Source organism: Apium graveolens, chromosome 1 (assembly GCF_009905375.1).
Source record: "Apium graveolens cultivar Ventura chromosome 1, ASM990537v1, whole genome shotgun sequence".
NCBI lineage: Eukaryota > Viridiplantae > Streptophyta > Magnoliopsida > Apiales > Apiaceae > Apium > Apium graveolens.
Window position 1 is genome coordinate 43,406,357 of NC_133647.1, and position 14,349 is coordinate 43,420,705.

At 34.8% G+C, this 14,349-nt stretch overlaps 2 protein-coding genes across 2 annotated transcripts; both read right to left on the reverse strand.

The window, feature by feature from the left end:
• Window positions 1-2,181: 2,181 nt before the first annotated feature.
• Window positions 2,182-3,187, reverse strand: LOC141666393 (protein FAR1-RELATED SEQUENCE 5-like). Its single transcript, XM_074472411.1, has 2 exons — window positions 2,515-3,187; window positions 2,182-2,240 (listed from the first exon to the last, which is right to left on the reverse strand). The coding sequence occupies exons 1-2, from the start codon at window positions 3,185-3,187 to the stop codon at window positions 2,182-2,184; spliced, it is 732 nt and encodes a 243-aa protein (XP_074328512.1).
• Window positions 3,188-3,370: 183 nt separating this feature from the next.
• LOC141666463 (protein FAR1-RELATED SEQUENCE 5-like) lies at window positions 3,371-4,579 on the reverse strand. Its single transcript, XM_074472523.1, has one exon. It carries the CDS (start codon window positions 4,577-4,579, stop codon window positions 3,371-3,373), a length of 1,209 nt encoding a protein of 402 aa, XP_074328624.1.
• Window positions 4,580-14,349: the final 9,770 nt, after the last annotated feature.

Here is a 14,349-nt window from a genome sequence, read left to right on the forward strand (position 1 = left end):
ACCACTACCTTCTATTCCTGAACCCATTGTGCCTAACCCCTTCATAAACATTCATGGTGAAACAATCATTCCTAAGGAGGAACCAATTGATTGGGACACCATCAAATTGCCCACCTTCTTAACCTCTTCTCCACCATCAAAGAAGAAGAAAAGAAGAATCAAATCAAGACCTTCTAAAACCTCAATCAAATTCACTCAGAAGCCTAAGCCTAAGCCACAAGCCTCTAAGGATGATTATGTTCACATTTGTGAAATAAAAGAATTTCCAGACATTGAACTCTATCTGGATGAGCTGGAGGGGAAATAGCTGCCTACAGACAGCTACCAGAAAGACTAGTGTTCAAATACAAAGGAAGTGGGGAAAGAACTTGGCCTCTCTACAGGATTCTGAATGAAGGCTGCTCTACCTTGGTTAGAGTCTACTCAGCCATACAAAGGGATTCTGGCTTTACCAGGACTGCCAAGACTAAGATTCTCAACAAGATTGTCAATATAAGGAAAACTTGGTGGGAGCCCAATGCCTTGCCTAGAACATTACTCATTCAAGAAAGAGGAATTACAGTTCACAAATCACCTCATTGGTTGATGGAGTTCAGAGACAACAAAGGAGTCAGAAGATTTTTCAGACTTGAAGATCAGCTCAAGATTGCCAGTAATGAAACTCTCAAGGATATGCAATCTAAGTTGGACATCAATGAAGAAGATGAAGCTGAGTTCTACAGACAACTTCAACTTCAAATAGAGGAGAATGACAGGAGGCTAGGAAAGAAAACAAGGGATCAAAGGAAAAGAAATTAATCTGCTCAGGCTAAAGGAGCACTCTTGGAAACAATGTAATTCTTCAATTCCATCTCAGCATACACATTTTTGCAGCACTTTTGAATTTCTGCTTTATTACAGTTAATATATTTGTCAAGTGTTTTATTACCATCAAGCTAAACCCAAATTTATGCCTACAGATCTAGTAGACATAAATAGGGGGAGATTGTTAGGAATATGTGTATTAGTTTGATGATAAGTTATACAAAACACTTAAGTAGAAATCTAGTGTTTGTAGCCTCAACGGATAAGACCATCTTGGCTATCCGTTGAAGGAGTAGCTTTACTTAGCAATAAGTTTAGTATTGTAGCACATTTCATTCTCTGGATTCAAGTTGTAATTCTTAGATGTTGTAGGAAATTATCAGTCATGTTGACTACTAGTGGATATACAAATAGGAGGGCTAATTGTAAATATTTCATGCCTTGTAATTTTGTATAAATGAAGAAGTATCAACTGATATTGAAGACCTTCAACGGATAAGAAACAAAGCTTCAACGGATGTCTCTAAAGCTTCAACGGATAATATCCATCAACGGATAAGTGCTTCAACGGATAAAGACTTCAACTGATAATGCATCAACGGATAAAGCTTTAACGGATAAAACCTTAACGGATAAGGCATCAACGGATGAAAGCTTCAACGGATGCTTAGTTCATTAGCAGTTGACAGTGACAATTCATAAGCTGACAGAGGCACATAGGTTTACAGAGACAAACTGGAATGTGGAAGCCTCTAGGAGGAATCAAGAAAATGCAGCATTTCCATTCTGGTGCAAACAAGGAAGTATTCAAAGATTAACAGCTAAGCCTAAATTGCATTGGATAGAGAAATGAAGAAGAAACATGTGAAGAGCCTTTTTAATTGTATTTTACAGTTTTATCTTCACTTGTAAACTTGGTGATATATAAACCAAGTAGCAGCTAGTAATTAGTAGAGAATTTTCCAGAGCTGTTTAGAAAAATCCAGAGAGAAAATCATCTAGTTTGTACTAGGAAGAAGCTGTGATTTAATTCTTTGAATCACAGATTTTCTGAAATAACACATCTCTGGTGGAACAACATATCCACCAGAAAAGTTTTTAAGTTCTTTGTGTTCTTTACATTTGTGTTTGAATATATATCTGTCTGTATTAGCTTCAAGCCATTCACACACATTTGCTCACTAAAACACTTAGCCTTAGAAACTACTCAAAACTTAAAAAAGTTTTGAGATTTACATTCAACCCCCCTTCTGTAAATCTCATTGTTAGTCCATTGGGAATAACACTAACATTAACAATATTCAAAATATTTAATTAAAATTCATTAATATTTCAAAGTACATGATAAGAAATTACAATCATTTTTTCCTTTTTTTCCTAATAATCTTGAGGGACAATTTCTTCTATCATGGCCTTCTTCCCTCGCCCCACAAAAACTGCATTTTCGAAATTGTTTATTTGAACTTGACGTCTCGATACCACTTTTGAATCTACCCCTTTTGGACGTCCTTTTGTTTGTGACCTTGGGGGATCTAATAACGGATCATCTTCTTCATCATCTTCTTCATCATCACTTTCATAGTCCTCATTTATTTTTTTTCTCTCTCTCTTCTCCCGGCAAAGACTTAATCACATACTCCTTTTCTCTCTCGATCACGCTCATCAAGTAATTGTACCGCGGAACGGAGCAACTACCAATAATGGACAAACCTAAGAAAGCTTTACACAATCCACTATATCTTGCCGTTTGAGATTCTACAACATTACCAAGCATCCGAGGGGTACACGGTAGAGGTCCCGCAACTTTGTTTCCGTTTATTGTCCACCTCATTGTGACAAGATCTGGCGGTATCATCGTCTTTTGTTTCTTGTTAAGGTAACGGATCATGTGTCTACAAATCATCCCGGAATGTTTAAATTTTTTACATGTACAAGAATAACTCTCGTTGATGGAAACCTTCAAGAAAAAATTCCTTCTATAAATCTCCGACAAGGTGGACTTTTCTACCAAATACATCTTTGAAAGATAATCTCCACAACCTTTCATGCTTTTCACAACAAAAGATTGACTTTTTTGAAGCTCTTTTTGAAATCGCTTAAACATCTCTTTTGTGTATATCTTGGAGGCATGTATCTCCATTGACGGGTTAGAGAATAGTCTCATTTCCTTGTACTCGGTGTCAAAATCGGCTTGAACCTCCCGTAAATATTGTGACTCTAAAGCTTTTTGTAAATTCTCAATGAATTCTTTCAAACCGGTCGATGCTTTCACATACTCATAAAAAAATGAATTCATAGACTCGCTCCTTGAGGTGGTAGTCATACAGGCGGCAAAATATTGTTTCGTGAAAGTAAAAACCCATTGTCGTCTAATTGCATACATATCATTTAGCCAATTGTGATTTTCAAGATCATATTTCTCTTTCAAATCCTCCCACCTACCTTCAAATTCCGTTGGTGACAATGACTTGTAGATACATGCATTAAAATCCGTCTTGAACTCCGAGTATTGAGTATACAAAGTAGATAGTTTCTCGGGAAACTTGCTACTAATATGCCACGTAGACTATGTATGGTTGGTGTTAGGCATAACCTCGGCAATGGCATTACTTAAAGCGATGTCTTGATCCGTAATAATGGTAATAGGTGTCTTGTTATCGAACGCTTCCAACCAAGTCTTCAAAACCCATCTATAAGAAGTCTCTTTCTCGTCCCTTATAAGTGCAAATCCAAACAAAATATTTTGGTAGTGGTGATTCACTCCCGTAATTGGAATAAAAGGCATGTCATACCTATTAGTCCGATATGTCGAGTCAAAAGTTACCACATCTCCAAAATTCTTGTACGCGTTAAGTGAACGAGAATCAACCCACACCAAACCCCTAACCAGATTCTCCTCATCCACATCCACTCGGTAGAAAAAATTTCCATCACTTTGTTTTTGCAAGTCTCGTAACAAAACCAATCCACACTCCGCATCACCGGAATCAAAAACCCGTCTTCGAATGTCACGTATTACATTTCGTACGTCTTGAGCGGAAAAACCAACTTTTTCAATACCACCACACATCTCACTAAGTAAATTCATCACTTTCGGGGTCTCGATACCCGATTTGTTGAATAACTCAATCGAAGATCGGGTAAACGGATCTATGTTGCGTGATCTTTGCATGAATTTTACCTTATCCGATGTAACCATTGCATGATTGTGCTCTAGCTTAACCTTGGTTACTTCCCATTTGTTTGAGCTTACTTTGTGAGCAACACACATACGAGCACGACAACAAGTTCGAGGAATGACATCTCGAGGTCGTTTCCCTTTAACCCTATTTTCAACTTCCAAGGGTTTTGGGCCCAATCTTCCACCCTTTCGATATATATACAAATATGACGATATACCACCATTTCTTGAATGCCTATGACTACTTCGAATAATTATCTCGAACCCTATACTTCGACCATAACCTCGATAAAAACTTTCCGCTTCATCCAACGAATCAAATATCATACCAACACAAGGAACTACATCATTCATATTTCCAATAAAATTTTCATCATTAATTTTATCATCATCGCCATTAAAAGAATCATTACTATCATCGGAATCACCGTGAACATCGTGATTCTTCCAACCGAAACCAACATCATCATCACTATGCGTTTTTCCCTTCCCCGGATCATTAAATTTCTCTTCAATACTATCAACATCTATTACTTCATCATCATTAAAGATTTTACGATAAACCCTCTTTTTTGTGGGGAGGGGGGGTAACATAATTAAAATCGTTATGATCACTAGATGAACTTGAATAATCAAATAAATAAGAAGCCATGAATTTTGAATACTAACCTTGATTTTTAGAAGAATAAATTTGAGCAGAATGTTAAGCAGCAGTAAAAACAGCAGTATAAGATCAAAGATACAGACAAATTAAGGTAGGTGTGTGCATTTAATGCACGGCCTCAATGTTTCATTACGGAAGCCGCAATGTTTCATTGCGGCACTGTACACGACCACAAACCAACAGCTATAAGTATTTACAGTTTTTTTAAAACTGTACAACACACCCCCGCAATGAAACATTGCGGTGGATACTTCCACCCGCAATGTATCATTGCGGTTGGGTTGTTTATTTTTGTTATTTTCTTTAAAATTAGGAAATTAATCAAAAAAAATTAAAAATTAGTTTCTAGACTTATATATTTCATTTAATATGTTAAATTTTAATTTCAAAATATAAATTTTTATAAGAGTAACTTAATTATAATATGCAACTATTTTACATAGTTTTGTGAATATTTGGCACAATAGTTGTGTCAGATGATATTTCTTCACATATAAGTTATAAATTATTAATTTCAAATATCCAATTATACGGATGTTAAAATATGATTATTCTAATCATGAAAAGCGTATTTGTTATTAATAATGGAAAGTGTATTTGTTATTTTCTTTAAAATTAGAAAATTAATCAAAAAATATAAAAAAATAGTTTCTATACTTATTATATTTCATTTAATATGTTAAATTTTAATTTCAAAATATAAATGTTTATAAGAGTAACTTAATTATAATATGCAACTATTTTACATAGTTTTGTGAATATTTGGCACAATAGTTGTGTCAGATGATATTTCTTGACATATAAGTTATAAATTATTAATTTCAAATATCCAATTATACGGATGTTAAAATATGATTATTCTAATCATGGAAAGCTTATTTGTTATTAATAATGGAAAGTGTATTTGTTATTTTTCTTTAAAATTAGAAAATTTATCCAAAACAATAATAAAAAATAGTTTCAATACTTTTTATATTTCATTTAATATGTGAAATTTTAATTTCAAAATTTAAATGTTCACAAGAGTAACTTAATTAAAAAATATAACTATTTTACATAATCTTGTGAATATTTGGCACAATAGTTGAGTCAGATGATATTTATTGACATGTAAGTTATAAAATACAAATTTTGACGATCCAACTGTTGGGATGTTAAAATATAATGATTATAATCATATCAAAAAATTATGATAATAATATATATTAAAGACACCGCTCTTAAAATATATAAATAATATTAAAATTTTATTAATATATGTTAGTATTAAATTATTAATATTTGTTAGATATATTTGTGATGTCATTTATAATAATGATTTATGTTTAGTTTTCAGATCTTAACTAACAGGACAAATCAGGACTTAACTGAAAATCAATACTTATACTGAAGTCGGAACTTAAGATATCAGAACTTAACTTATCAGAACTTAAGTTATCAGAAGATATTTACCAGGAGATAATATCAGGACTTAAGGAGACTTTCAGATAAGGAAGGCGACTGATTGAAAGGAAAGAAGATCGAGATTAAAGCAAGAAGAGATATGCATGGAGAAGAATTCTATGAAGAATAGAATACTTGGAAGAAAAGATAACTAGTTGATATGTTTTAGGATGCAGACTTATGTTCGATATGAATTAGAAGATTATCTTGTAACTGTGTGTCTATATAAACACAGCATAGGGTTTACACTATATGTGTTATCCAATTCGAGAATATTATTCATTGTAACCCTAGCAGCTCTCATGATATTTGTTCATCACTGAGAGAGGACGGTTCCATTGTAATACTGTTTTAATAATAAGATTATTCTGTGTTTCATACTTGTGTTCTTAATTCGATTTGATTGTGCTAGACACTGTATTTAACCCCCTTCTACAGTGTGTGTGACCTAACAAGTGGTATCAGAGCGATCTGTTAACATACATACAGTAAAGATCCAAAAACAACCATGTCTGAAGAAACACAAACTCCAACCAAGCCCACCAAAACTGAAGAAACTCCAAAGACTCAAATCCATAATCGATATGAGACTATTAGGTTCCCATACTGAAACCTTTTGAGTATCCCATATGGAAGGTGAGGATGTCTATGTTTCTGGAAGCTACAGATCCAAAATACCTTGACAGAATTAATGAAGGACCACATAAGCCAACCAAGCTCTCTGTTGTAGTTGAAGATCAGCCAACACAGACTGTACCAAAGGAGAAAAGTGAATATACAACTGAAGATATCTCATCTATTGCAAAGGATGCAAAGGTAAGACATTTGCTGCATAGTGCCATTGATAATGTCATGTCAAACAGGGTAATTAACTGCAAGACTGCAAAGGAGATATGGGATGCCTTGGAGACAAGATGCCAGGGAACTGATTCAATTAAGAAGAACATGAGGACTATACTCACTCAAGAGTATGAGCACTTTGACTCAAAATTTGATGAGTCATTAACTGGTTTATATGATAGATTTGTCAAACTCTTGAATGATCTGTCACTGGTGGATAAGGAATATGATCTTGAAGATACTAATCTTAAATTCCTTTTAGCTCTTCCTGAAAGTTGGGACTTGAAGGAAACTACTATAAGAGACAATTATGCTCTTGATGAAACTACTCTTGATGAAATTTATGGTATGCTCAAAACTCATGAACTTGAGATGGATCAAAGAAGCAAGAGGCATGGGAGAAAGTCAAGGACAGTTGCTCTTAAGGCTGAGGAGGAATCCCCTAAAGTGGCTGTCTCAAAGAAAGGCAAGGGAAAGGCTCTCATCACAAAGTTTGATATTGAGTCATCAAGTTCTGATAGTGATGAGGATTCAGAAACTGAAAGTCTATCTGAGATGGATGCTGATGAAGAGATGATGAAATTGTGTGCTCTTATGGTGAAGGGTATTACAAAGATAGCTTACAGGAAATTCAGAAGGGGAAAGAAGTTTTCCAGAAAAAGTGGAAGTTCTGATAAGAAGGGATTCAGAAAATCTAAAGGCAAAGCTGTAAAGTCTGACAGAGGAGATTACTCAAATGTTAAATGCTACAATTGTGGTGAGAAAGGCCACATATCTCCTGACTGCAAGAAAGGAAAAGGTGACAAAGGCAAGGTACTTGTCACAAAGAAGAAAAGCTAAACAGACACTTCAGATTCTGAAAGTGAGGTGAACTATGCTTTGATGGTAAATGCTGATAGCAGTTCTGAAGCTGCTGAGTTAAAGGTACCTCAAACAACTTATGTTTTTCATACTGATGATATTACTGAGTTGAGAAGATATCTTAAAACCATGTTCATTAGTTATAGAGATCAAACTTTAACATGTGAAAGGATAACTTCTGAAAATTTGGCTTTTAATAAAAGGAATGACTATTTAGAAAAAGAGTTAGTTATATTTTATCAAACTCAGAAAGAAAGAGATGATGCTTTTTATGTTAGAGATGAAGTGTTAAAATTGAATCAATCTCTAAAAACTGAGTTAGAAAAGGAAAGAGAGATTATCATAACTTGGACTAACTCTGGAAGAACAACTCAGAATTTGTTAAGTAATGGAAACTGGAAAGAGGGCTTAGGTTATGGAGATGATAAGAATAATAAAGGAACTGTAGACATTGAGCCTATAGTTGTTAAATAAAAGCCAAAGGTAAATCCTGTTAAGTTTGTAGCTGTAAAGTCTGATATTGATAAATCAGAAGTTAAAGAGAAATTAACTTCTGACAAACCAAAACAGGATAAGCCAACAGAAGTTAACATAGGCTTAATGACAAAGAAGCAGCTTAAGTATAAGCTTAAACATAAACTCTGATGTTAAATCCGCTGTAAATGTTAACAAACTTAATAAGGCCAAAGGATCCAAGCAAGTCTGGGTCCTTAAAACTAATCATTAGTGGTCTTTGTGATTGCAGGGCAACAGAAAAAACATCCTAGTTTTGGACAGTAGATGTTCAGGACATATGACTGGAAATAAAGCCATGCTATCAGACTTTGTGGAGAAAGATGGCCCAGGTGTTTCTTATGGAGATGGCAACATGGGAAAAACTCTGGGATATGGCAATATCAATCTTGGGAATGTCACCATTTAAAAAGTAGCTCTAGTCTCAGGACTTAAACACAATCTGCTGAGTGTTAGTCAAATCTGTGACAGAGGTTATTATGTGGATTTATTTGAAGAACATTGTGAAGTTGTAAGCAAATCTACAGGCAAAGCTGTTCTAAAGGGATACAGGCATGGTAACATTTATGAAGCCAAGCTTTCAACAAGTTCTGATGATTCTGCAATCTGTCTGTTAAGCAGAGCATCAATTGAAGAAAGCTAGAATTGGCACAAGAAACTCTCTCGTTTAAATTTTAACAATATAAATGAACTTGTCAAGAAAGATCTTGTGAGAGGACTGCCAAAATCAGTATTTGCTCCTGATGGCCTTTGTGATTCCTGTCAAAAGGCAAAACAAAGAAAATCTTCATTCAAGAGCAAGACTGAATCTTTAATTCTTGATCCTTATCACCTACTACATGTTGATCTATTTGGTCCAGTGAATGTCATGTCTATTGCAAAAAAGAAATATGTTATGGTCATAGTGGATGAGTTCACCAGATACACATGGGTGTATTTCTTGCACACAAAAAGTGAAACTGCATCTATCTTGATTGATCATGTCAAACAACTGGATAAATTGGTTAAACACTCTGTGTAAATTTTAAGAAGTGATAATGGCACTGAGTTCAAGAATTTGATCATGGAAGAGTTCTGTAAAGACCATGGAATCAAGCAGGAATTTTCTGCTCCTGGAACTCCACAGCAAAATGGAGTTGTTGAAAGAAAGAATAGAACTCTTATTGAAGCTACACGAATTATGCTTGATGAAGCAAAGTTACCAACCTATTTTTGGGCTGAAGCTGTGCAGACTGCTTGTTTTACTCAGAATGCAACACTTATCAACAAGTATGGAAAGACACCATATGAGATGGTGAAGAAAAAGAAGCCAAATCTGAAGTACTTTCATGTATTTGGATGCAAGTGTTTTGTTCTTAAGACTCATCCTGAACAGCTATCTAAATTTGATCTAAAAGCTGATGAAGGAATTTTTGTTGGATATCCATTTTCCACAAAAGCCTTCAGAGTCTACAATTTAAGAATAAGGGTTGTCATGGAATCTATCAATGTCTCTTTTGATGATAAGAAGATTACCGGACTTGAAGATTTCAATGATCTTGATCAGCTGAGATTTGAGAATGAAGCTTTAAATTCTGATTCTGTAAATTCTGATAGTCTAAATCCTGATACTTTAAACTCTGATGGGATTAAACTCTGATGTTATTGAAACTGTGGTGACTATGCCAAAGGAAAATGCACCTATGCAGGGGGAGCATATTGAAGATCCAACCACGTCTCAAGAAGCATCAGAACCAAGAACAGGCTCTTCAAGTTCTGATTCATGAAGTTCTGATGGGGCAAGTTCTGATAATTCTGGAAACTCAAATTCTGATCATCAAGTTCTGATGAGCTAAATTCTGATAATTCTAGAAACTCAAATTCTGAAGGATCCAACTCAGAGAGCATAATTTCAGGGGGAGTATCAGAGAATGTTGATGGAGACAGCATGGATCATGGGGGAGCATCCAGTTCTAGAGATAATCTTCCATCTGCAAGGAAGTGGACTAAAGCACATACACCTGACTTGATTATTGGAGATCCTGAAGCAGGTATAAGAACTAGGACAACAACATCAAATGAATGTCTCTATCACTCTTTTCTTTCTCAGGCTGAACCAAAGAAAGTGGAAGAAGCTCTTCAAGATGCTGATTGGGTGCAAGCAATGCAGGAAGAGTTAAATGAATTTGAAAAAAATAAAGTTTGGACCCTAGTGCCAAGACCAAAGAACAGATATGTTGTTCATACAAAATGGGTTTTCAGATACAAAACTGATAGTGATGGCATAATTACATGGAATAATTACATTTATTATGATGAAACATTTGCACCAGTTGCTAGATTGGAAGCCATAAGGATATTTTTGGCTTATGTTGCTCACAAAAAGTTTACAGTCTTTCAAATGGATGTAAAAAGTGTTTTTCTTAATGGAGAATTGGAAGAAGAAGTATATGTTGAATAACCTCCAGGTTTTATAGATTCAAAATTTCCTAATCATGTCTACAGACTTGATAAAGCACTTTATGGCCTTAAGCAAGCTCCAAGAGGATGGTATGAGACATTAGCTCAGTTTTTTCTGGAAAGTGGATTCAACAGAGGGACTATTGCTAAAACTTTATTCTATCTCAACCATGGAAAAGACTTACTTTTGGTACAGATATATGTTGATGATATCATTTTTGGTTCTACAAATGACAGACTTTGTAAAAGGTTTGCCAAGCTAATGCAGTCAAGATATCAAATGAGTATGATAGAAGAACTTAGCTATTTTATGGGCCTTCAAGTCAAGCAGAATGAGGAAGGAACTTTTATTTGTTAATCTAAGTACACCAGAAATTTTTGGAAGAAATTTGGAATGCAAGACTGTTCAAGTGCATCCACTCCTATGGCCACTGCAACAAAATTGGATAAGGATACTGGTATATCAGTAGATATTACTGATTACAGAGGTATGATTGGCTCATTACTCTATCTAACTGCAAGTAGACCTGATATCATGTATGCTACCTGTCTTTGTGCAAGATTTCAAGCAGATCCAAGAGAACCTTACTTAACAGCTGTGAAAAGAATTTTTAAGTACCTTAAGGGTACAGCAGATCTGGGATTGTGGTATCCTAGAGAATCAGACTTTAAGCTAATAGGTTACTTAGATGCAGATTCTGCAGGATGCAAAATTGACAGGAAAAACACAAGTGGAAGCTGCCAATTTCTTGGAGGCAAATTGGTTTCTTGGTTTAGCAAGAAACAGAAGTCCATTTCCACATCAACTGCAGAAGCAGAATACATTGTTGTAGGAAGTTATTGTGCACAGATTCTTTGGATGAAGAATTAGTTACTGGATTATGGGTTAACATATTCTAAAATCCCTATTTACTGTGATAATCAAAGTGCTATTGCTGTGACATGTAATCCAGTTCAACACTCAATGACAAAGCACATCAGCATTAGGTACCACTTCATAAGGGAAAATATGATGGAGGGTACAGTGGAATTGCACTTTGTTCCAACAGATCAACAACTAGCAGATATCTTCACAAAACCACTGTGTGAAGCTACTTTTACAAGATTGGTAATTGAACTTGGAATGGTTTCAGGTTCTTTCTCTAAATTTGCTTAGTTTATATTCTGATACATCAGACTTTATGATTAGTATTTACAGATATTACTATCTTTGTGTATTTTGTGCTTAAATTGAAATTTTCTATGTGTTGATTGTTGTCTGATGTGAATTTCTAAACTCTGATAGTGATATGAATGTTTCTGTGACTATTCAATCCAATTAGGATAACTGTGCTAGATGCTGACCTAGTAGTCTTTAATATACTAAAGATCCCATGTTTGAAGTAATTGTTTATGTGGAAATTTTTTTAACACAAGCAAATTCTGATATTAAGCTTGGTTAAGTTTACTTTGTGTATCTTTTTACTAAGTCAAAAACTAGAATAGTGCTTCTAATCTGTTAAGTTCTGATGTTGGTAAATCTTATGGATGTACTAAGTGCTGATAAACCTCACTTATCAAAAGAAAAAGAAAAAGAAAATGAAAAGAAATAAAAATCAGGTACTCCTTTGAGATCTAGAGAAAAATACATGTGGAAGGGACGACCCAAGTGCATTGCTGGTATTAAGTAATTTGCATTAGAAAGGCAAAATAAATTTTCTTCGTGACTTTTCACATTCTCTGATTACTGGAGAAATACTCTGATAATAGCATAAATTCTGATAATCAGTCGTGACTCACTTACACTGAGAAGCCACTGTAAAAAGGAATTTCAAAAGATGCATAAAATGAGCACAAAACAGTTGAGGTGGACTTATGCATGAACTCATCTGTAGTGGACTTCAGACTTATAACAGATTTTGAGCAAAGTTCTGAGTTATGCCTTATTTCTAAGATGTACTGATGTGAATCAGACTTTACTCTTTGTCTGATATTTAGCTTAATGCACACACTTACACTCCATATGAATGATGAAAATTACTGTGGTGATCAATGTTATTTTAGATGAACAGTTTAAGTGTCAGTTGCATAAATTCTGAGGACAAGTTCTGATGGAAGTTCTGATGATTAAGTTTTGTTGTAACCATATCAGTTTTTGTGTGAAGAATTACAGAAATAAACATTCACCTTTTGAGTTAAGAAGCCACATTCTGATGACTTTTAAATTCTGATAATAATCAAGTTCTGATGCTGACATGGCAGTATTTATTTACTTGGTTTACGTTTAAGTCAATACTTGAACGGTTATATTTTTCAGAATATTGGACTATGTGAGATAAAGCATTAATAATCATTTATTTAGTGGGAATAGTTTCTTTTTGAAAAACTAAACGTGCAAAGTAATCATTACTTATTTACCCTGCCCATTAACTTTTATCTTAAATGCTATATGGCTGACAGGTGTAAGGTCTGTTCCACTTCTCAATAACTGTTGTCACGTGGGTTGTCTAAGTAAAAGAGATAAAAGATTTTCAAATCTTTTATTCACATTTCTATTCTATTCACACTCTCTCTTTTTCTTATTCTCTCACATTTTCTGACGGTTTTCAATACAGACATTTCATCAAACACCTTTCAGGCACACTTATTTTTCACTTATTTCTGACGGTGCCCAAGGATTTAATTGTTGATGGAGCCAAGTTTGTACCAAATAACTATGCTGCAATCTTGAATAAGGCTGAAGCTCCATCAGATATACACTTTGTGCAAGATTTATTAGCCAATAGTGAGATTGGGTATGCTTTAACCCAACCTCAAACTATTTCAAGCAATCAAGTGCTGATATTTTGGCGAACTGGGTTTTTTGATAATGGTGGTGTTGCTGGTTCACCAAGCATAATTTTCACATCAGGAGATATCGAGCATGTGGTGACTCCAAGAGCAGTTCGTAAAGCTCTCCACTTACCTGAAGGTTGTACATTCTCAACAGTGGAGGATCATGTTTTATAGCAGCTTATGGCCAGTCTGGGCTATGAGAAAAGTTTGGGAAAGCTGGGTCAACTTAAAAGATCGAATATCAGAAAGGAATGGAGCTTTTTCTTTGATTGTATCACCAAGGAATTCGCCAATAAATGCTCCAACTTTGATGTTATTCCCATCATGAGTTAGCAAATCGGGTATGCCCTTATCGATCAAACTCATTTTGATTTTGCAAGTGTTGTGCTAGGTTTTATAGGGGATTGGATGACAGAGGATAGGAATGTAGTATAATTTGCTAGATTTTGTCAGCTTATATATACTTATTGTTGTGCTGATGAACCCCAACCAGCCAGTGATTTAATTTCACCCTTTAAGCTTGCAAAAAGGGCCTTTAATGATTTGTTAAATGCTGACAATAAGAAACAAGTGCTGAGACCCTTACAGATTCCTCAGTCAGTAAAACAAATCTTGGTAAATGCTGATCCACAAACTTATACATCTATCTATCCTGATGTCCAACCCACCAACTCATTACAACCAACACAACAGCCATCAGAACATACCATCTCTCACCAACCTCAAACTCAACCACAACCTTCAGCACATCCAGTGAAGCCTTCATCTTCAAAACCAAAGAGGACACAGA